The sequence below is a fragment of the Diadema antillarum genome, unplaced genomic scaffold (assembly GCF_040938485.1).
Source record: "Diadema antillarum isolate AM-2024a unplaced genomic scaffold, OU_Dant_1.0 seq00001621_RagTag, whole genome shotgun sequence".
NCBI classification, from domain to species: domain Eukaryota; kingdom Metazoa; phylum Echinodermata; class Echinoidea; order Diadematoida; family Diadematidae; genus Diadema; species Diadema antillarum.
In genome coordinates, this window is record NW_027272332.1 from 76,730 (window position 1) to 98,184 (window position 21,455).

Consider the following 21,455-nt stretch of genomic DNA (forward strand, 5'->3'; position numbering starts at 1 on the left):
AGTTTCTGCTCAGTCAAGACTGGATGAGAAGACTACTATAGCTTGTGATGTCACATGTGTACAACGATATAAAGAAAGAATAAAGAAAATTCAACATATTTTCACTTTTCTCGCATAACAAATGAACACTTGACTTCTCTCTTTCAGAAGGCAGGGGGAATAATATTACCCTTAATATATGTCAGTAACAAGTCGAAGAAATGTGCACTTTATTCAAATAATAATAATAATAATAATTAGACAAATTTGTATATCGCAGCTACTATGTAAATATACTCTACTGCGCTGTGATGTATGCAGAGCTCCTGTCACTGATTAGACACACGAAAATAAATAACAAATTAATCAAAGGCTTCTGAAAAAAGATAAGTCTTCAAGTGAAGTTTTGTGAAATTCTCTTTATATCTTCTTTATATCGTTGTACGCATATGACATCATACACTGTAGTAGTCTTCTCATCCAGCAGTGACTGCCCTGATACTTTAAAAATTCATAACTTTTGAACGGATTGTCGGATTTTCCCCAAACTTTCACTGATGTGTTCTACTAATATTGCTGCATTCACTCAATCCATATGTATATGAAGGTGGACTTGTCCTTTAACATTTGCATCACCACTGAGAGTAACTCATGCATAAACTGACATTATGGAAATTATGCTTGTCATTATCAAGTGATGTAAAATGACTGACATGCATTTGATGATAACTTTGAATTAATGTTTCCCTAACTCTTGTCTGTACCAGGGGCTTTGGAGAGTGTGTAAAATGTTATGGCATTTTCAGTGCTAGCTGGCAAAGAAAAAGCTTAAAATAGGGCAGAAAAGTTTAAAGACTGCCTTTGATTATCATGGCAGTGCATCATGTCTGGCATGGCAGAATATTGGCTAAGGTGAATGACCTTATAAATCATAAGGACATGGGTTCACACAGCCATGCCATTACTAAGAAGTGCTTTGTCAGGCCCTCAAAGGGACTGTTGTTCATGCATCATGTGCAATATCATGAAGAGAGGCAAAAGAAAGGCAGAGTGCAGAGAAAAAAATGCACATAAATATAGACCAAAAACATTGAAAAAGTTTTGAAATATCTAAACTGGGTCATATAGCTAGATTACTGCCAGTAATAGTAATAATGAAAAATATACTAACTAAAACCATGGCAGCACTTGGGCTGTAACGAAGCTGACAAAAAAAAAAAAATGGAAGAAAATTGTAAGATATAAGATTTGAAACTTCTCACTCATTTTTGTTGCTGTCATGAAACTGGAAGCTACCAGTGATGCGGGACAGCGGCTTGAGGTCGTAGACGTGGTCTTCGAAGGCGATGTCACATGGTCTCGTCTCGGGAGCGCAGGCTGCACGGGTTATCCAGCGGAACGAGTAGTGACAGTCGAGGTCAGACTGCACAGAAAAGGAAGGTTTAATGCTTTTCTGTGACTTTTAACTGTCTGCTAAAATACATGCATCTCAGCTACTGTCCTCCACTAGTCCACTTTCTCTATAGCTTTTCACAAAATGTTTGAAGAACATTGGCATCTGCCCAAAGAAATAGCACTTTCTACATCATTTTCAACATCCAAACACCAACTTGAACAAAGGATAACAACAATATCACAACAAGAAAGATATATCATCATAATTACCATAATCTAAAATTCCCAACCAATTTTCAGACGGAAAAAAAAAATCAAAGATCAAAGTCTGCTACCCATACATAGTGATAAGAAATTATATTTCCCAATGCTGTTGTGTATTGATGGACTAGACCTAAAGACATATGATCATTTCTAGCACCAGATTTGACCAGTCATAAAATCTAGCTTCAAATGCGAGGCGTTGAAGATCCCTTTACAGTGAAGAAGCACCCTCTATTCATATGATTTTCCTCCAAATGAAGTGTTTCTAGTTGCTGGACTCACCGTGAACAAAGTCGGGGATGTGTTGACGGCGTTCCTGTCGCAGACCATCAGAACTGTGCTTTGCCTCTTCTCACCAGTAGCTGGAAACAAAATGGACAGCATTAGAAATCAAATCAAGGCAATGAGCTGATTCAGATGGTCTTGTTTCGTTTTCGTTTTTTGTCATGAAAAGGTTTGGCATGCCACAATGCTTGATTTGTTCTGTTTTTTTTTTTTTTTTAGATTTCAATTCATTTCATCAATGTTCAAAGAAATGTTACATTAATTTTTCACTGGACAAAGATTTTTCTCTTCCACTTCTTCTTCTTCTTTGAATGCCACAATTTGCCTTGTTGAAAATGTTTCCTGACTATTACTATTCACCTGGAGCAAATCACGAAGGGTGGCCACTTCACCGGGTTTAATAGCACCCTGCTCTTTGCAGGATAAATGTATGAAGTGGGTTCTTTCACATGCATGAGTTGTGACTGCCCAACATAAAGGTCTTATATTTAGTGTCATATTCAAGGGACAGGATGTTTTTGCCTCTTACTAGAGGGATCTGCATGGTGACACATATCATGCTTTTAATAGCTAGACTCAATGGGATTTTCATTTTTATTTCATTTCATTTAATTTCATTCAAATCCGAGCTATTTGACTGTGATGCAGATGTGTTACCGACTGAGCCACATCACTGACCACAGCTATCTTGAACTGGCATTACCCGTTGATGACCAGCTGATTTTGCAACAATATGCATTTCCCATGACACTTGCCCAAGTGAACTCAGGACTAGTCTTCATTGGATTAATAATGACCCTGAATAATACCTAATTTGCTAATACAAAATTCGGCCACTAGCCTTCTTACAAAAGCACAAACAGTGACTGCTCCAATTAATTGAACGGGAACATAAGGCCATTTTTTATCAAACAGAAAGCCCTGTGGTATAGTGGGATGTTGCTTTGGACCCACACCCATCTGGATACAAAGAAATGTTTGGCTATTTTTTCTTTTGTTTTTCCAAAGATCTTCTTGCAAAAAATAAGGAGACTTGGTATCTTGCTGGCAAGGCTTACTGTGCGGGCAGGGCGAGCCCCCAGAGTACTCCACCCTGATCAACTCCCCCTCCTGACTGATGCGCTGTGTGGATTGCTCTCCCAGGGAGAATCTGTCCTGCCCGGCATGGAGGCAGATCGCCGACCCGCTGCACTCCCCGGACTGGTCCGAGGACAGTCCGCACAGCTTCAGCTTCATCGTCTTGGCAGAGGAGGCTACCACCTGTAAGAACGGGAGGACAAAATAAGTCTCCACTTTCTCCCTTTCTCTTCCCAGAGTTCTGTGATGCAATGGGTATCATATCATTACTGTCTGCTTTGCACCCTTTCCTCTTTTTTCTTGTGTTTTTGGTTTTCCTCTACCCCAAATTTCAGAGTTCCCCCCCCCCCCCTTTACCCACATCTGCATTGCTTTCTATGATGCATATCGACACTTCTGTTAACCCGCTGAGGATGAGTCCCAAGTACAATCTGTATACTCGGGCAGGTGTCAATGGAAATGCGTGTTGTAGCAAAATCAGTCCGTCCTCAACGGGTTGAATTTGTGCAGGAAGAATAAGTCGGGTGGATTCCATTTCATCAATATGAAGAACAGATGTGAATACAATTTTGATTTGATTTGATTTGACTTGATTTGAACTGATCTGTTTGATATGACTGCTAATAGAGTGAAATGGATGCTTATAAGTAAGCCACAACAGGACAAGGACATGATAATAAAAGCAATGCCAAAAGACATTGCAATATTCAGTACATTCAAATAAAATCACATATTCAAGATAAGAGGACAAACATGGAAAGACTTTATTGTTGCATGAAAAAACTGATGGTGATGAATTGTTGCGACTTGTTTTCTTCTTACTGTCTGTTCCTGTGCTGACAAGGATGTGAAGTCAAAGGTATACTGGAGGGCGCTGTTGAAGAATGTGCAGTCCGTGTCCGTTTCTGGTGCAGCGGCTGGGCAGACCACATTGGTTCCCCACGTAAAATGGTAGGTGCAATCAGAAATGTCTCCCTCTAGAGTTGGTGAGCCCTGAAGGGCAGAAATTATCAGAAAGACAGAAAGAAAAAAAAATGATAGTGACACAATTTTGCATGTGCTGCATTCTGGACACAGGAATTATCTTGAACAGCAATTCAGAAAATACAACAATATTATTTCTTAGAAAGCAAGAAGATAACGAATTGTTTTTGATGGACCACCCCAGAAATATAAATTTGAGCAGAACCAACTCAAGAAAAGTTGTCCATGACAATTAAAAGTCTTGCATAACATAAAACTAACACATAAAGACCAGAGTCAAAATGTGGAAGGCATTCAATTGGTATAGATGAATTGAATACCGGGTACATGTAGCTTGTCACTACCTCCACTGGCAATGTAAAATATGGTGACACAACATTTGCTCCTGTGCCAATTGCTCCCATCTTATTTTCTCCACAGACATAGGCTTAGGGTTAGGGTTGTGATAGGGTTTTAGGTTTACTTTGATGTGAGGATTATGAATAGGGTTAGGGGTATGTTTGTGGGTAGGTTTTATGTTTGTCTTAACCCTATTCTAACTGGGGGGGGGGGGTCAAATTGACCCCCCCTCGATGTTTCGCGCCACGATTTCACAACGCACAAAGCTTTTGCCGCGTCGTTTCACGATTTTTTTCATTGAAGTCTCCCGCATATTTTGAGACCAAATTTGCGAGTCACGGTACACCGTTTTGAAGTTACGTAATGTTTTGCATATGCATGTCAACCAAAAAACAGCTCAAATTCATGATATCGTGTGCAAATCCAATGCAAATTGTGTTTTTTGGTTAAATTGATATAAATTATATTATGTCAACTTTTAACAATTGAAATTAATCAATTCTAATGTAGATAAGCCTGAAAAAGTGCCTGCAACAAGTTTTGGCAAAAAAACAATGGAAAACAAAAGGTTGAAAAAACAACGAAATACATAAGAAATTAACAAAACAATAAAAAACAAAAGAAATTAATTTCAATTGAGCTATTTTTTACACAAAAATTGTTTGATGTGTCTTGAGGAATTCTGACACACAAATTTAGCAATCCCCCAGTCTTTTTAATGGAGTTATAGGTGAAAATATGATTTCATGCACAAATTTGCATAATTAATTTATTAAAAATAGAAAGGCAATATTTTTCTATTGTATGACGATGCAATCTTGTAGTTGACATCCAGCTCTATCTTCAGGCAAAATTTCGCGGCGATCGCGCGATCGGCAGCCGAGATCTGAAGGGGGGGGGGGGGGGGGGGTCAAATTGACCCCCCCTCAGTAAAAACTTGGTCTCAAATAGCCCAGTTAGAATAGGGTTAACATGCAGATATTTCATGGGAGCAACTGTCGCAGGAGCTCATGTCATGGAACTGTGAAATTATACCTAAATTTGAATACAGTTGTAAACTGGCATAGTGTGCAATCGATGTGTTGAACTTTGAACTTTGACCTTGTCAACGTACCTGAGTGATTCCCTGTCTGCAGAAGAAGGTGATGATGGACGAGATATTTCTGGAGCTGTCCTGGGGGCAACGGTCACCCTGTGTGTACGTGATGGTCAGTCTGCCATCGGATCCTACCTTGGGCTCCTCGGACACTCGTCCCAGGCTCTGGGCAAGTCGGGGAAACAATAAACAGTGACTTACAATGAAATCTGACCTCTGAACTCTGACCTCTGACCTCATGACACTTAACCCTAACTTACAAATGTACCTGGGGGGGGGGGGGGGGAGGGGCCATAATGGCCCCCCCCCTCGATAAATTCCGCGACCATTCCAGCACGCAAAATTTTTTGACCACGGCGCTCGCTGACTTTTTACTTTCAAGTCTCGCGCAACTTTTGAGACCAAATTTGTTGCGCCCGGGCATACCATTCGGAAGCCACGCCTCTTCAAAAAATTTTCGTCAACCCCAAAATTGCTCAAAAACGTGATTTTGTGTACAAAGTCAATACAAATTGTATTTTTTCAATTAATTTCTATAAAGATTCATATTTTTAATTTTAATGGCTGAAATCAATTTATTTTAGCATAATCATACTTCAAAAAAAGTGTTTGACAAATTCTGCTGAAAAAAAACAACAAAAACAAAAAACAAGGAAATACATAAAAGATGGATAAAACAATAAAAACGTAAGAAGTTAATTTTGATACTGAATTTTTTTTATGCACAAATGTTAGGACTGTCACTAGGAATATTTACACCAAAAATCAGCATTCCATAAGCTTTTATAAGCCAATTACAGACGAAAATGAGGTTTTTGCATATATTTGCATAATCAATTGATTTAAAATAGAAAATGCAAATTTTTGGAAAATATAACTTCAGTCTTGTAGATTACATCCAGCTTTATGTTCAGGCAAAATTTTGCGGCGATCGCGCGATCAACGGCCGAGATCTGAAGGGGGGCCATAATGGCCCCCCAGGAATTCAAGCTCACTAAATAGCCCAGGTAAGTTAGGGTTAATGCTCCTGCCTAGTCCCCACATCAACCCATGGAGAACCAATGCCAAAACAATCTTGCTGTAACGAGCATGGATACAGAATAATCTGCAGTGTCTAAACTCGAATAATATCCAAACCTCAAATACTTGTTGCCAATAGCACTGAAAACTTACCTGTTCAAGTATTGATGATTTTATATGTTATGTCCTGATTGATTGTATATGTTATGTCAAGCGCATAGAGAATTTATGATAATTATCAGTATTATCTAATCCCAAGCCCTAATGAAAGAGAAACAGAGACAAGCATAGTGCCGTAACAAGCACGGACAATGTGCAATTTCAGATTGGTTCTTCTGCAAAAAAAGTACATTTGCACAAATACTCACCACATGAAGTCTGTGTGTACAATACAAAACTGTATGTTAAGCCGTGCTGTCAGTGTGAAATTTCCAGTTCACACAGTAAGACACTGAATGCATCTACAGTGTTTGCCAATGTATTAACAACACCAGTGTATGAGCTGCAACCTGGATCTTGCCCATCATACACGCACATACCATATATAAGGTCTTATTTATCCAGGGTAGCCTCTTCAGTGTTGCCACTGTTCTACCAGAGGGCCCTGCAATTATCATCACCCTAGCGTTGCCAGGTACCCATTTATACACCTGGGTCGAGAGGAACATGGTGGGTAAATACATCTTGTTCAAGGACGTAAGCACTGGGCGGGACTCCACCTCAAGTCCTCCGATTGGGAGTCAGGAGTCTTATCCACTATGCCACAACGCCCATGAACTCTAACATTACAATCAGAAGGTTTCACCTGAATTGTAAGCATACCCAGAGATTAATTACAAAAATTTGTTGAAGAAAACAAACCTGAACACTTTAAGGACTTATGGCTTTGAATATTGTACAAAACCAAGACACAAACACTCCCACTGCAAAGACGCTATAAATGAAGTGATAAGATGGTTGTGGGGGATACTTGTGTGCTCTATGCCTCTCAACATAGGATGATAATTCTAGAATCAGGAAGGTTATCATAGTATTTTAATAGGACATGAAAGAATGGCTACTTTTCGTCAGGAAGCATCTTGCAGACGACGCGAGAATAGACATGTTTGTGTATCATTTCTCATTCTCTCTCTGTCTTTACTCACCACTGCATTTCCACCTTTGACCTGGCAGGCAGCCGAGTTGGGGTGGCAGGTCAGGCCAGGGATGGGGTTCAGAGGTCGGCACAGGTTGATGTAGGTCACGCTGCCATCGCCGTTGAGGTTGGTCGCCAGGTGGTAGCCCTGGTCGTTGATGAGGGGGGCGAGGTTGATGGCCTCAGAGCCGTTCATGACGCTGCACTGGATCTGAGAGAGGAGAGGTCAAACCACGGTGAGGTCAAGGTCAAGGGTCAGCACAGAAATGAGAAATGACCTTTGCTACACTCAAGTGGCTTGACTTAGTTTGAAAGGCTCAATACTTGTTGATTTTACTTGTTTTGTTTGTTTTATTTAATCACAGGTTAAAAGCACTCAACCAGCCAAGAGGCTGTTTTACAGAGAGGCCATGAATCAAATAATGCCAGTCATTCCTTCAAGCTATGCCACATATAATAATAATAATAAGAAGAAGAAGAACAACAACTACAATAATAATATAACAATTATAATAATGATAATAATAATAACAATAATAACAATATAATAATAATAATAATAATAATAGCAATAATACTACTACTAATAATAACAATAATAAAAATAATGACAATAATAATAACAATAATAACTAGAAATGTCGCAATGGCGACTGGTATGCCTCCGCCATAATGCATGATTCTCCTAATAGGTCTAGATAGTACATGTGGACAATGTGTGATTACATTTTTACAAAACTGGCAAAATATTGAAATGACAAGTTTGTCACAAATGTGTTGAATGTTCACCTTCCTTGACCTTGGTTTAATTGGATGAATAGGAGAGCATGTATTTGGGGATTTAAGGACTTTAACTTGACTTTGACCCATTCATACATTTATGCATTCAGTAATTTTCATGGTACCGGTATGGAGAAAAAGTGCAATTTCTGTACTGAATAGTAAATTGTTACCATGTTCATCTGGCCTTTGACCCTAAAATTCATAAGATAATCACGTTCAGTTAGAACATGCATAAATATGCAGTAAGTTTCACGATAAATTGAGCCACTTCCGAGATATGGAGGAAAAAGTTAGTTCAGCACTTTCACTTGATCTTTGACCTTTTGACCTTTGAGGCAAAAAAAAAAAAAAAAAAAAAAAAAAAAAAAACTCTCCAGAGAATTTCTATTAGGTTATACATGCATACACCAAGTGTAAAAAAAAATAATCCTGCTGGCATTGCATGAACATGAGGGAAATAGTAAAATTTTGAAGTGTTGCACTTGACCTCTGACCCCTGACCTTTGACCCCATGAACCCTACATTCTCTAGATAATCACTGCCAGTCAGTACATGTATATACTATGTTCCATGAAGATACCTTGAACAATTTTCCAATTTACAGAGAAAAAAAAGTTTTAATACTTTTACTCGACCTTTTGACCTTTGACCTTTGACCTCATGACCCAAACTTTCACCAGAGAATCTAAATTGGGTAATACATGTATACACTAAGTTTCAAGAAAATATCTTCAGGCATTGCATAGATATGGTGGAAATAGTGAAATTTTATGTATTTGACCTTGACCTTTTGACCTTTGACCTTGAGCATGTGCACCCAAAAGTTGATAGGCACAACTTCACCCCCTAATATACATACATGCCAAGTTTCATTAGGATACCTCAACAGGTTTTGATAGTTACCTTGTCCACAAAATTCATTACGGACGGACGGAAGGACGGACGGACGGACAACCCGAAAACATAATGCCTCCGGCACCACTTCGTGGCGGAGGCATAAAAATGATAATAATAATAATAATAATGATAATAATAGCAATAATAATAATAACAGAATAACACTTATATAGCGCTTAATACTATGTTTCTACGCGCATTAATACAGAAAATACACATATGGTGGGCATCTGCACTTTCTGTAGCTGTTATTACTGACATTTACGTATGTTCCCTCATAATGCAAGATCAACTCAAGTCTACAGTTGTATTTGTATACATACATTGTATTTTTGTTTTGAGTTATTGTTATTTCTGTACCTTACTACATCTGTCTCCTTCTGCAGTTCATGAACGTTATATTGTAAAATGTTGTTGAATATCAATTATTTTTTTACTGAAAGCGCCGAAGTAAAGTCCTACCTGAAATAAGGAAGCAAACCAACCATTACATTAAACAATACTTTATCACAACTACACACAATACTTACAAACTTCTCGCAGGCCAACGACGTGTGCCATGAGAAGTAGTACGTGCAGTCGTCAGACTCCGCGATGAAGACGGGCTCGCCGAGGGCATCACTGCGATGTGGGCAGACGAAGTTGATGACGCTGCTCCGCTGGTACTGGTTGTTGTGGCACTCCTTCCCATTGTCGTAGCGCAGGAAGAGAATGCTGTCGTCGAAGTAGAGATTGCGGTTGAAGATGCCGGCGTTGAAGTTGCGCCCCGTGGTTGAGAGTTCTTCTTGACAGGAACCTGGGGTTGGGAAGAGGAGGGGGGAAGAGAGTGAAAATTAGTGTTTGTTTACTTTCTAACAACGTCTTCATAAAACAAGAAAACAAAAGATTTAAACAAACAAATAAAACCAAGACATTTGTTTGAATCATGACATTGTAATATAACATTGTAGTAGACATTTCTCCACTATCACATTCAGCACATGAGATAAACTACAGCTATGACCATTCCATTTTCAATAGCGAACATTACATCTGTCCTACCGGAAACTTCTTCAGCATTTGAGCAGATGTTAGTGAATTTTTACAGTGACAACATGTTTGCAAATTTTTTGTGAAGACATAAGAAATCATTTGTAAAGGCAATTGTACATTCTTGTACAATTGTTCCTTTTCTTGGGACATATTCATTATTTTTTTATGTGCTAAATAAGCACTGTAATTATTATTATCATTATTTGTATTTCTAATACTATAGACCCGAACTTTGCAATGTAATGGAATACCAGTCTACAAAAGGTCAAAGCACCCGACATCTCAGGACGAGTACTGACCGATGTCTTGCCCCTCACAGTTGGTCTGTCCGAGAGGGTTGCAGATGTTCAGGACGTACTTGTGACCATCGCTGCCCATGACGGTGTAACCATCCTCCTTCTTCAGGGAGGTGAAGTCAAACCTGAAACCTGCCGGAGGAAGACGACGTGAAAGCAGTCTATGCAAAATACAATGTACTACAATGATGATGATGGTGGTGGTGGTGACGATGATGGTGGTGATGATGATCATGGTAATGATGATGATGCTTATGATGATGATGCTAGTGATGATGATGCTGATCATGATTATGATTGTGATGATAATTAATGGTGATGATAATGGTGGTGATGATGATGATGATATTAAGCTGGTGATGATGAGAGTGATGATAATGATGGTGATGATGGTGATGATGATTGTGATGATAATGGTGAGGATAATGGTGACGATGATGATAATGATGGTGACCATGATTACGATGATGATGATGATGATGATAATATTGAGCTGGTGATGATAATGATGATGAAGATTATCATGAGGAAATGACTAAGATGACACTGCCGATACTAGTTGCATTAGTGGAGGCAAATGTTAGGGGGGGTGGGCCTCCGAGGCCCCCCCCTCGACGTTTCGTGCGATGTATCGCTATCGCGAAAAGCTATCGCCGCGACATTTCATTACTTTTTTCTTTCGAGTCTCCCGCATCTTTTGACACCAAATTTGCGATGCCCAGGCACGCGGTTCCACAGTTGCGCATTAATATGTACGTGCATGTCAGACCAAAAATTGCTCAAAAACGTGAATTCGTGTACAATTTCAATGCAAACTGTGTTTACAGGCAAATTTCATAAAAGCATGATTATTTTGGGGTTTTATTGATTAAAATCAATTAATAACATACTTTCTTGTTCAGAACAATGTCACGGACAAATTTCATCGAAAAAACAATGAAAAACATAAAGTCGAAAAAACAAAAAAATACATAAGATATTAAAAAAACAATAAAATACTTCAGGTTCAGATTACAGGGCCTACACTGCACTCACTGCATGCGTTGCACACACTACATCTATGGCACAGTTTACTCTCATTGCGTGACTCAAGACGAGTTCTTGGAAATGGTGTGTGGCACGGGGAGCGAATCGCGGGAATTCTATCAGCGTAGTATCAACGGTGTTTGGAAATGACTTCGTTGTCACCACAAATTTGCTAATTGTTCACCATGTTCTTTGTAATGATATTTCGCACCACACACTTTGATAACTTTGGGACCTTAATATTCAAATCATTTCAACGAAATTCCGTATATTAAGCGTGTTTATTATTAATGGGAGCGCCCTGTACGATTTTCAAAATGACAATCCATTTCATATATATCCGGTACCGTTTTGAAGGTTAAAATCTTACCGTACTTTTGTAAATAATCACTGATAGTTGGTAAATATTCAATCGATCAATTGTGATAACTATGCGATCACAAAGATCATTGAAACATTGCATATAACAAATACTGCGCCAGGTGTAGATTGTAGGCGTGTACATACTGTGAGCCCATTTGGCTTATTTATGCGATCTCATCTGAGCATTATTAATGTACGTGCATATATATGTGTACACACACACACACACACACACACACAGACATATATATATATATACATGTATATATATATATATATATATAATTATAAAGAGGGAGACAGAGTAATAGCAGGAGAACAAGGAAATAATGATTTCGGAAACTTTTCATGCTGTACACCAATAGTTTATTTTGTTTTCACAAATTTTCGGACACTGTATACCCTTTGTCAGGTGTTCTTCAGATTGATTACATTCTGAGATCAATTATATTAATTGGGATGAAAGAATTAGAAAAAGATCATTTCAAATGGTACTTTCATGACTTTATAACATTTTCTGTTTCACTGTTGCACAACCGTTGTATGCCACTTATTAAGTTCATAAAACAACGATCACAGCTTTAATCTCCTAGATTTGTCGAAAGTGAATTAAAAGCTTTTCACGATAAAATCCTTCGATAATGCCATCTCAGAATGTAAATTTTATTTCCCGCAACTGAACAAATTTCCTGTACTAAGGTGTTTTCACTTCGATTTATTTCTGTAAAAAGAACATGGTCCTTTGCGGCAATAACATAGAAAACACGAATTGTTTTCTTCCAGCTAATATAAACGGATATATGGACTGTACATAATTTATACATGTAGAAGACGCTTGTGAAGTTTCATGTCCCAGAGTGCGCGTGTCTTGACTTCAGCAGTACATCTGCAAGAAAGATAGAGAACACAAGTCAGTGGTTACTGTCAAGTATTCCTTTAATCTCCTAAGAATAAACATACTATTATCATATAACGGTAAAGAAATTAACGGAAAACGAGGTAACTGTAATTAAAACAACAACAGGCAAATAACGCAGTACCTGTTTAAAAAAACGAACACAGTAACTGTTACCTTACAAAGTAAATTTGCAAGACAAAAATGTTTTTCAGAAAATTGAAGGTTGACGGCAAAAGTGTTAGTTCGGCATATAAACTTCAGCATCAAAAAGGTTATCAAGATTCGAACAAAACTGTGAATAGATGAGAAAAAGAAAGAACTTTGAAACAGCCTTACGTTTTAAGATGCGTATCTGAAACTGGCTGCGGTGTAGAAGAACGCACATGTATGGCGATGCGCCGTATCCAAAATCTGGTACGCCCATCGGAAATTCCGCTATGTCGCATGTCCCGGAGTTCCAATGTGTTCCGGACGCTCTGTTGCGTCCGGAACGATGGAAACTAAAACAAAACACGCCTCATCAAACGGACTAAAAAATCAACAACCCCCCAAAAATGAAACAAACATCAACATGAGGACAAAGCATGCCATAAAAATGAAAATGAAACTAAAGAAAATCAGCACCGACAAACGAAATGATCAAGTCGGCGCCGCGAAATTAAATCATGCATGCAGTAGAATGATGTTGTAGAGGACGACAGAACGTTGTACTTGTTACATGTTCCAACCATTTACTACTTTTCGCCGGACATGGCAGCAAACACATTTTGCCTACCGCAAGCCCGATCGCGACTTATTGCGATCCCGTGCGTGCAAGTAAACACGATCATTTGCTCGCGATAAGGTGGGAACTTGATCGCTGGCTGACCTGTACCTAGATAGCCCGGCCTAGTTAGGGTTAATGGTTCAAAGTGTGACAATGATGATGGCAATGATTATGATGATGACCCTAGTGGGGATATTACAATACAGACAATAATGACAGTGATAACTGTACAACGATGATGATAGCCATGGTGATGACAATGATAGCTATGAGATATTATGTTTCCTCCCTATGGAACCATTTGGATTATCATTCTAACTTCAAACATTGTCATAAAGCTTATAAATTAACAAAAAAAAACAAAAAAAAACTTACAGATAAGAAGAGGTGGCATTGGAAATAATGAATTATTTACCAATGGTTGATGTTACATAAAACATGAGACATTACGAACTAAGGTTACATTATTCACACATCATAGTTCATACAGAACTCTGGTACATTAACAGAGTCCTATGAACTCAAAATCACATGACAAGAAAGGCTGAAAAATGTGGGGTTTTCTTTTAATAGATACCTTAATCTATCTTGTATTCTAAGATTGACAAACTTTGAAGCAATATCAATAAAGATAAGGTTTTATCCCTGTCTGGGAGATATGAATTAGACTAGCATCATACCTAACAGGCTAATATCTATGTCTCTCACATTCAAACCTACAGTACCATTTCTCCATAAAATGACATTGGTGTGTCATAAAGGCTATGGGAATGAGTAATCTGTAATGGCCTAGAACAGAACATATACTTTTCTACAGGTTGGAGGGGGGAAGGTTGCAGAATATAGCACAAGTTTCATTCACAATTTCGGTAGAATTCTTCCACCTGTATGGACAAAACAACAATTTTGCTGCATGGGCACTAAAGTTTCTTTATGCCCCTCACATGGGGCTTATTAGCAACACAATAAACAGTGCTACGTATGAGCTTTGCAGTTTTTTATTCCTACCTGAGATGGGGTTTGTGGTGGTGCAGTCTCCAGTAGGCTTGGTGTTGTCTGTGATGTCACAGGCATAGCTGGTCAGCCACAGGAAGTGGTACTCGCAATTACCGTCCACGTGGTCAAAGCTGGGCTCGCTGACCTACATGTATGACAGACATCATTGACATGATAAAAAATATTATTATTGACATCATTTTATGTCGCTGATGTGCTAGAATATGAATTCATCTAATCATACATCGATATCTAATGATGATAACATAGTGAAGCTGGATAACAAATGTAAAATCAGTAACAAATCATACCTAAATGAATGCATATACAGATAACTGAAAATTGTGATGATGACAATGATGACGACGATGATAACTTTGCAGACAATAAAGAAAGTAATCGTCACAGCATATTTCAATTGGGTGAAATGCTTTGCAATGGAAATCAAACTGTCATCATTAAGGGATGCCAAAAAGAGATAATGATAATCGAGCTGTTCAGAATCAATAACCTTATTACACCTCAATAACCCTGGGTTTCTAATAAGCCAGTTCGGAGATAGCTCATGTGCACATGGGTACAAATGACCTTTCATTTTTCTCAGTTGGTTAGGCACTTCACTCAATTCAAAGCGACATAATGCAGCAGCTTGCCCAACATAGCAATTTATGGAACTCATATTCTAACAAAGAATGAACCTGTGTAGATGAAGTGACCAGAATGGTTTGTCAATCAACACTTTGGGAAGCATCTATTTCATTGTGCTGTTTTGAATACATTAACAATTTTTTTTTGTTTTTTGGTTAACAATGCCAAACACCAGGCTTGCTGTCAAGTGGATGTACTGGCAGGCTCCATTTATAAGGAGCCATGAATAATCATAGCATTACAGATGCTTATGTCAGTGAAATTAAAAACCAACATGTCTCTCGGTACAAATGACCTTTTTTCTGCTCATGCTCAGACTGGAACCTGAACTGGCTTATTATACAGTAGGGTAAAGACAAACAGCAGAATGCAACTTAAAGTGAAAACATAGTTCTTTCTGGTAAGGGTTTGAGAACCCGTCTTGCACCATTTCATATTTGCTTGCAATATATCGAAAGAGGCTACCAAGAAACTTACCGATCAGGTAAGTTCTGAGATGCGAACCTTTTTGGTTAATACTTCGCATTTTCGACGTTACCCAACGAATATCTTGTTATTGCAGCCTTATTCCACACATTTCTTAGGCATACGTGTACATATGGGAGCGAAATTTGACAATTTTGCAGGCAAGCCAGAACTATGTTTTGCCTTTAAAGGGACTCACCATAGAGTTTTTGTCACACTGGATGTTGATCACCGTACTGCGTTTCCTCCCCGAGCCGTCGGGACAAGCCTGGCCCGAGGTGTACCTAAGGACCAGATGACCGTTCTCCACGGTGGGTCCCTGGTCCACCTCCCCGAGGCTGATGTAGCTACAAGGAGCCGAAGACAAAACAAAAAGAGATAGTTGCATGCATGCTCAGATGCTCATGGTGTGGTTAGTCGTTGCATAGTTGTATTAACCATCTTATGTTATTTTCCAACAAATTTTACATCAGATATCCAGCAGTTATGGTGCCCATACAAGAGCCATACACAGAACACACACAGGTTGTATACAATTCATCTCAGACTGTCGCTGCCATAAAGTTATCTTTACCTACATACAGGCAATTGCAAACAATGCAAATTTCTCTTTTCGTCTTTATATTGGTCAGAATTTCAGGAATGGACTTTTGTCTTGTGAAAATCCTCTCTGACGGACTGCAGGTACTGAATGCATCAGCAAAGGCACAGATTTGCCAAGAGCGATTCTTCCTGAGGTGATTCAGTTTAAGATAATTGAAAGCTGAGATGAAAAGTGATGATCTTATGTTATCGTTGCGTGCCCGGAAGAAGGTCACGTAGGCACGCAAGGTGCATGTATTACTTATGCGCCTCATGTGCATTCCCATCCTTTTTCCAGGCACACATTATGTTTGTTTTTCAACATTTGCAAGTCAGCTTATTTACAATATCGTAAGAAATTAAAGGAAAGTATTTTGTTGGCAGAATGAAGTATCACTATTAAACTTGAGGTTGTCCCAACTACTTTAAGGATATTACATAATTCAACACAGCATCCATTAAGTACCTGAAAGTAGCCGTTCTCTTACACAACCCCGACATCTCTATTAAACATGATACTCACTGGACCAGACAATTCTTTTGTTGAACCAACACATACAAAAGTGTAATGCGCCACGTGCCTCACTGACATCCAAATCATCAAAAACGTAAATGGAAACTTTTGTCTGAATTTGGTGAGATCATCATCGATAAATTGGTCTTACTCCGCAACTTTTCTTTTAAGCACTTTTCCTCCTTGCACACAAACAAAGGAAAATATATCTTCCTCACCTCTTTTTGCCAGTGGAGTCTGTCGTCTCAAGACATGCTGCAGCATTGTGGGGGCAAAATTCTCCTGGAATTTAGGAAGAGAGTGAGGGAAAATAGATGAAACCACAAACAAAGAACCACTACAGACAGATACCTGTACTACACATCTCCTGGAATTAGAAGGAGAGTGACAATGGACAGAATAATTTAGACAGGAAAACAGTGTAATGTCGATGCAATATATTTTGCAACACATGTAATCTCATAGCCTTGTGAAGTTTGGGAGTTAGTTGATATTCACCATATCAACAGCTTGCTATGAAGAACATTGCTGCCTGCAACACAAATGCAAGGCATCATTACCCCCCTATCCCTAACTATGCTTCCCAATATCATATTCCACTGTTCTAGTTCTTGACGATAATTTAACCCCTTGTGACATTGTCTACAAGTCACAGTTGCAAAATATGTGCCATGCACAGTACCGTAGTTATACTATTATCACTGTTGTTTGGTTCCTCTGTACAGCAGCATAGACTGCACAGCACCCTGACGCAACATACTCACATATAAAGCATACCGGTAATCACTCATACATGATACCTCACCACTTCTCCATACTGTGTCATATACTGCTTATTCTTGCAATTTCATAATTATGCTGCCCCTCCCCCTCCCCCCCCAAAAAAAGAACCCAACCAACAAAAAATATAACACATGCTGAGCATTTTCAAAAAATGAAGATGGAACTGTAATGGTTGCCGTGGGTCTCATACAGTCCCTCACCTTGTGCTCCGTGTCTGTGCCACAGAGACCGGCAGACGTTGATGTAGTAGGCGTCGCCCGTTGTGGCCACGCCCTGCACCCTGTAGTTGTCGGTCAGCTTGGAGAGAGGGGCGAGGTCGTACTGCTGTCCCCCCTCCCGGTAGCTGCACTCCACCACCTTGAATGGTGGGCAGGCCAGCGGGGTGGCCCACTCAAAGATGTAGGTGCAATCCGCACTCTCTTGGATGTAGTGGGGCGAGCCAATCCCTACACAAGATAAAATTTGACTCAATTCATTTCAGTTTCCTAACAAAACCCAATATTAACTTGATGTAACTTTTTTTCATTTCTTATGGTTTGCTTTCATTTACGCTACTTAATAAATAATGTGAATAGACAACATGAACAAAATATCTAATGCATACAATACACTAAATGGTTGATATAGGCAATACACACATGTGCTACACTGTACATACAAGTGATGACATTAAAGATTCAATGTGTAGAAGATGAAGCAAAGGCCATTCAGCTCATTAGTGATAATGCGCAGATTATGCATGGTTTTCCGTGGACCTGTCATCACGCACAGCCACGAATTCGCCCTGTTTGGGGCCTTTGCGTGCCTATGCACTGAAAGTGTGTGGTTTGTTAGTGATTTTTGCGTGATCTTTCTGTAGTTCTTGTGCAATTCATCGGTGATTTTCATCATGTAAATCAGCGAAAATTCTTGATGGACAAGCACGCACAACCAAATTTCTTGCGTGATTCATGCGTTTACGCGACTTTTGGGCAGTGTGACCGGGCCTTCAAGTGCGTGCTCTAGTTTTTGCTAGGGCGAGGCACACCACGCAGCTGGAAGTTGATGACATAACAAAAGGCTTCTATTTAGGGAAATCGGGCGACTTTCAGCATGCATACGTATGGGTGGAAATTACTGATCTCTGTAGAAGAACAAGATCATTAGTGGAAATGAGCTGCTTGGCGGAGGTCTGCGCTCTAAGAGAGCTCTTCTCTAGTTCAAAATGTTTTCTTGCCTGTCTCAAACTTGGCTGAGTGCCTTAACACACAAACCCAACAAAATACTATTTTTATACACACATTTTGCACTCATCACATACGTGCACAACATACAGTGTACCAGACATACATGATATCGGACAACAACAAAGAAAATATTACGAACTATCATAACTATGTTCAATGAATTGTGTGTGTGTGTGTGTGTGTGTGTGTGTGTGTGTGTGTGTGTGTGTGTGTGTGTGTGTGTGTGTGTGTGTGTGTGTGTGTGTGTGTGTGTTTTTTTGGGGGGTGTTTTTCCTGCTAAGCAAGCATCTTATTGATCTGATTGTTTCCACCACCCCCTTGCCCCCCTCCATCCATGTTGGGGGAAGTTTACCAACTCACTTCTGGCGTAGAATTAATTAAGGTTTTCAAACAACTTTCAGGCAGATTTGGGCAGTTGACACATGCAAAGCTGTTTTGATTATGGGGTTAGAAATGCCTTTCTGAATTGCCAAAAAGAATGCGACTCCAAATGCATTTGAGCCAGAAACATGTTTCTATGGAGATGATAAATGCAAAGTCGTTTTGAAACACATTTATAGCTCAGACCTGCCCACACCAACTACTGCCAACTACACATTTCCGCTCCTTGGGTCAAACTGCGCAATGGAGCTATGCAGTGACTCACGATGGAGGTGATACATTCAGCAACTCGGGAAACACGATTCAAAACACCCTTGCATATGCATTTTGATGGTGGATATTGGAACGTGTTTCAAACATGGGAAAGATGATTAATGCAGCCGTGGTGTTACTCACCCTCCACATTTTCGTCGCAGTAGAAGTTGATGGCTGTGGATCTCTGGTAGACAGTGTGGCAGGTGGAACCCTGGGTGTAGTTCAGCTTCAGAACGCCGTTAGAGTAAGTCAGGTTTTTATTGAACAATCCTGGGTAAGGAAGGGTAACAGTAATTCAACGAAATCTACATTGCACACTTCAACAACCAAGATCTTCACGAGACTGGATTACATTTGCTATGGTTTCTGTGCAGCAGAAGTATGCATTACAAGCCCACTCTAGATAATCACAGTAGTATTAAAGAGGTTCAATTTTTTTTATTTGCAGTTCCTAAAATGTATCAAATCCACGAGATTCAAAGTGTAAAACATGGATGGGTTTCACACTTGAAATGAAAGAACTCCTCCATAATAGTCTTTAAAAAAAAAAAATTTCCTGCCATTTTGTCGACGAAATGACCGATTTTGTAACGAAATAGGCCATGCAACACTTGGCGCTCCATACAAATTGTCCATGGTTTAAACCATGGTTTCAATTGTACCACCTTCGTGAATTCGGGACATATAGTTTAAGCATACCAAGAGATGCACACATTGTTGAAAAGCCATGCAGTGTGTGCTACAGCAGTTGTATGGAGTGTTGTTTGCTATTCACATTATAAGCTTACAAGCATCGCTTTTTGTTGGTTCAGTCATATTTCAAACTCCTATTGGGTATGTGGTTAAACTTTGGTTCCACCATTTATTTAAAAGTACAGCTTTGTGTTAAGTATTTTCTCATATATCACTGCATTTACATTCATAGCTACTGTATGTTTCAAATTGTCTGTGATATGTATAGTACTGTGCACTCCCGTTATAACAAACATGGTTATAATGAAATTCTGGTTATAATGAAGTAAAAGTTCAGGCCCCAACATTATCCGCTCTATGTCTTTCATTGTTTATTTGTTCAGTTATTAACTGCAATTTCAATATAACGAAAGAAAACTGCTGGTCCCGAGGACTTTATAATGGGGGAGTGTTCTGTATTTGGTTGTGGTTGACGAATATGAGAAAGAAATATCATAAATTTGATTTTGTAAGTGTTCGGTAAAGGAGACTTCCCACAGTGTCTGAAAACTCTAATCAGGCTTAGCAACATGTTCTAGAACCATAATCAACACATTAGGAATATTTTTGCAAATCTGAAACCCCCCATGAAGTCTGGAGCAATTTGCTCTCCTTATGTGAAACCTTCTGTCGCACTGCCCGGGCGGAGATCTCACCTGCGTTCTTGAACGTCCCATCTGCCATCTTCTGGCAGCCGCCCACAGTGCCGCCGGCGCAGTCGCCCTGGCCCGAGACCAGCGGGCCACAGACGTTGATGTTGTAGGTGTAGTCGCTGGTGGTGACGGTGTAGTCCTGGGTTTTGCTGTACAGGGTCGACAGGTTGAACTCATACCCAAACTCTGGGACCTGGACGGAACAGTTGCCTCCCACCACTCTCTGGTGTCAAAAGAAAGAAAGAAAGAAAAAAGATTGAATTGCAACTGATTGACAAATCAAATATTTACGTCGATGTAGGACAATTTGTCAATCAGTTGCAATGAAAACACCTCGAAGGAAGAATTTCATTTGAATAATTACGCAGTACCCTCTGCATGCTATAAGGATTAGAACCAACACTTGCTGTCGGGCGGAAGCTCGGTGGTCTGGTGGAGATGACGCCTGTCCGGAGATCATGAGGTCGTAAGTTCGAATCCTGCTCGAGTATGTATGCCCATGTTTTTATCATGGCTACTACTAAAACACAGATCAATTCAGTGCTTATTCACGTTGATGTAGGGCAATTTATCAATCAGTGGCAA

The 21,455-nt window shown here is 39.5% G+C and overlaps 1 protein-coding gene across 1 annotated transcript in view; it reads right to left on the reverse strand.

Moving 5' to 3' along the window:
* LOC139711167 (cation-independent mannose-6-phosphate receptor-like) overlaps positions 1-21,455 on the reverse strand; it is a 62,249-nt gene that overhangs the window by 11,544 nt on the left and 29,250 nt on the right. The window contains exons 21-34 of the mRNA XM_071623082.1: positions 20,874-21,093; positions 19,627-19,755; positions 17,824-18,069; positions 17,059-17,122; positions 15,944-16,091; positions 14,644-14,776; positions 10,586-10,714; positions 9,785-10,050; positions 7,585-7,785; positions 5,438-5,584; positions 3,823-3,993; positions 2,982-3,183; positions 1,921-2,000; positions 1,242-1,402 (exon numbers count right to left, since the gene is read on the reverse strand). Coding sequence (XP_071479183.1) covers positions 1,242-1,402; positions 1,921-2,000; positions 2,982-3,183; positions 3,823-3,993; positions 5,438-5,584; positions 7,585-7,785; positions 9,785-10,050; positions 10,586-10,714; positions 14,644-14,776; positions 15,944-16,091; positions 17,059-17,122; positions 17,824-18,069; positions 19,627-19,755; positions 20,874-21,093 — 2,297 coding nt within the window. The remainder of the gene's footprint in view (positions 1-1,241; positions 1,403-1,920; positions 2,001-2,981; positions 3,184-3,822; positions 3,994-5,437; positions 5,585-7,584; positions 7,786-9,784; positions 10,051-10,585; positions 10,715-14,643; positions 14,777-15,943; positions 16,092-17,058; positions 17,123-17,823; positions 18,070-19,626; positions 19,756-20,873; positions 21,094-21,455) is intronic.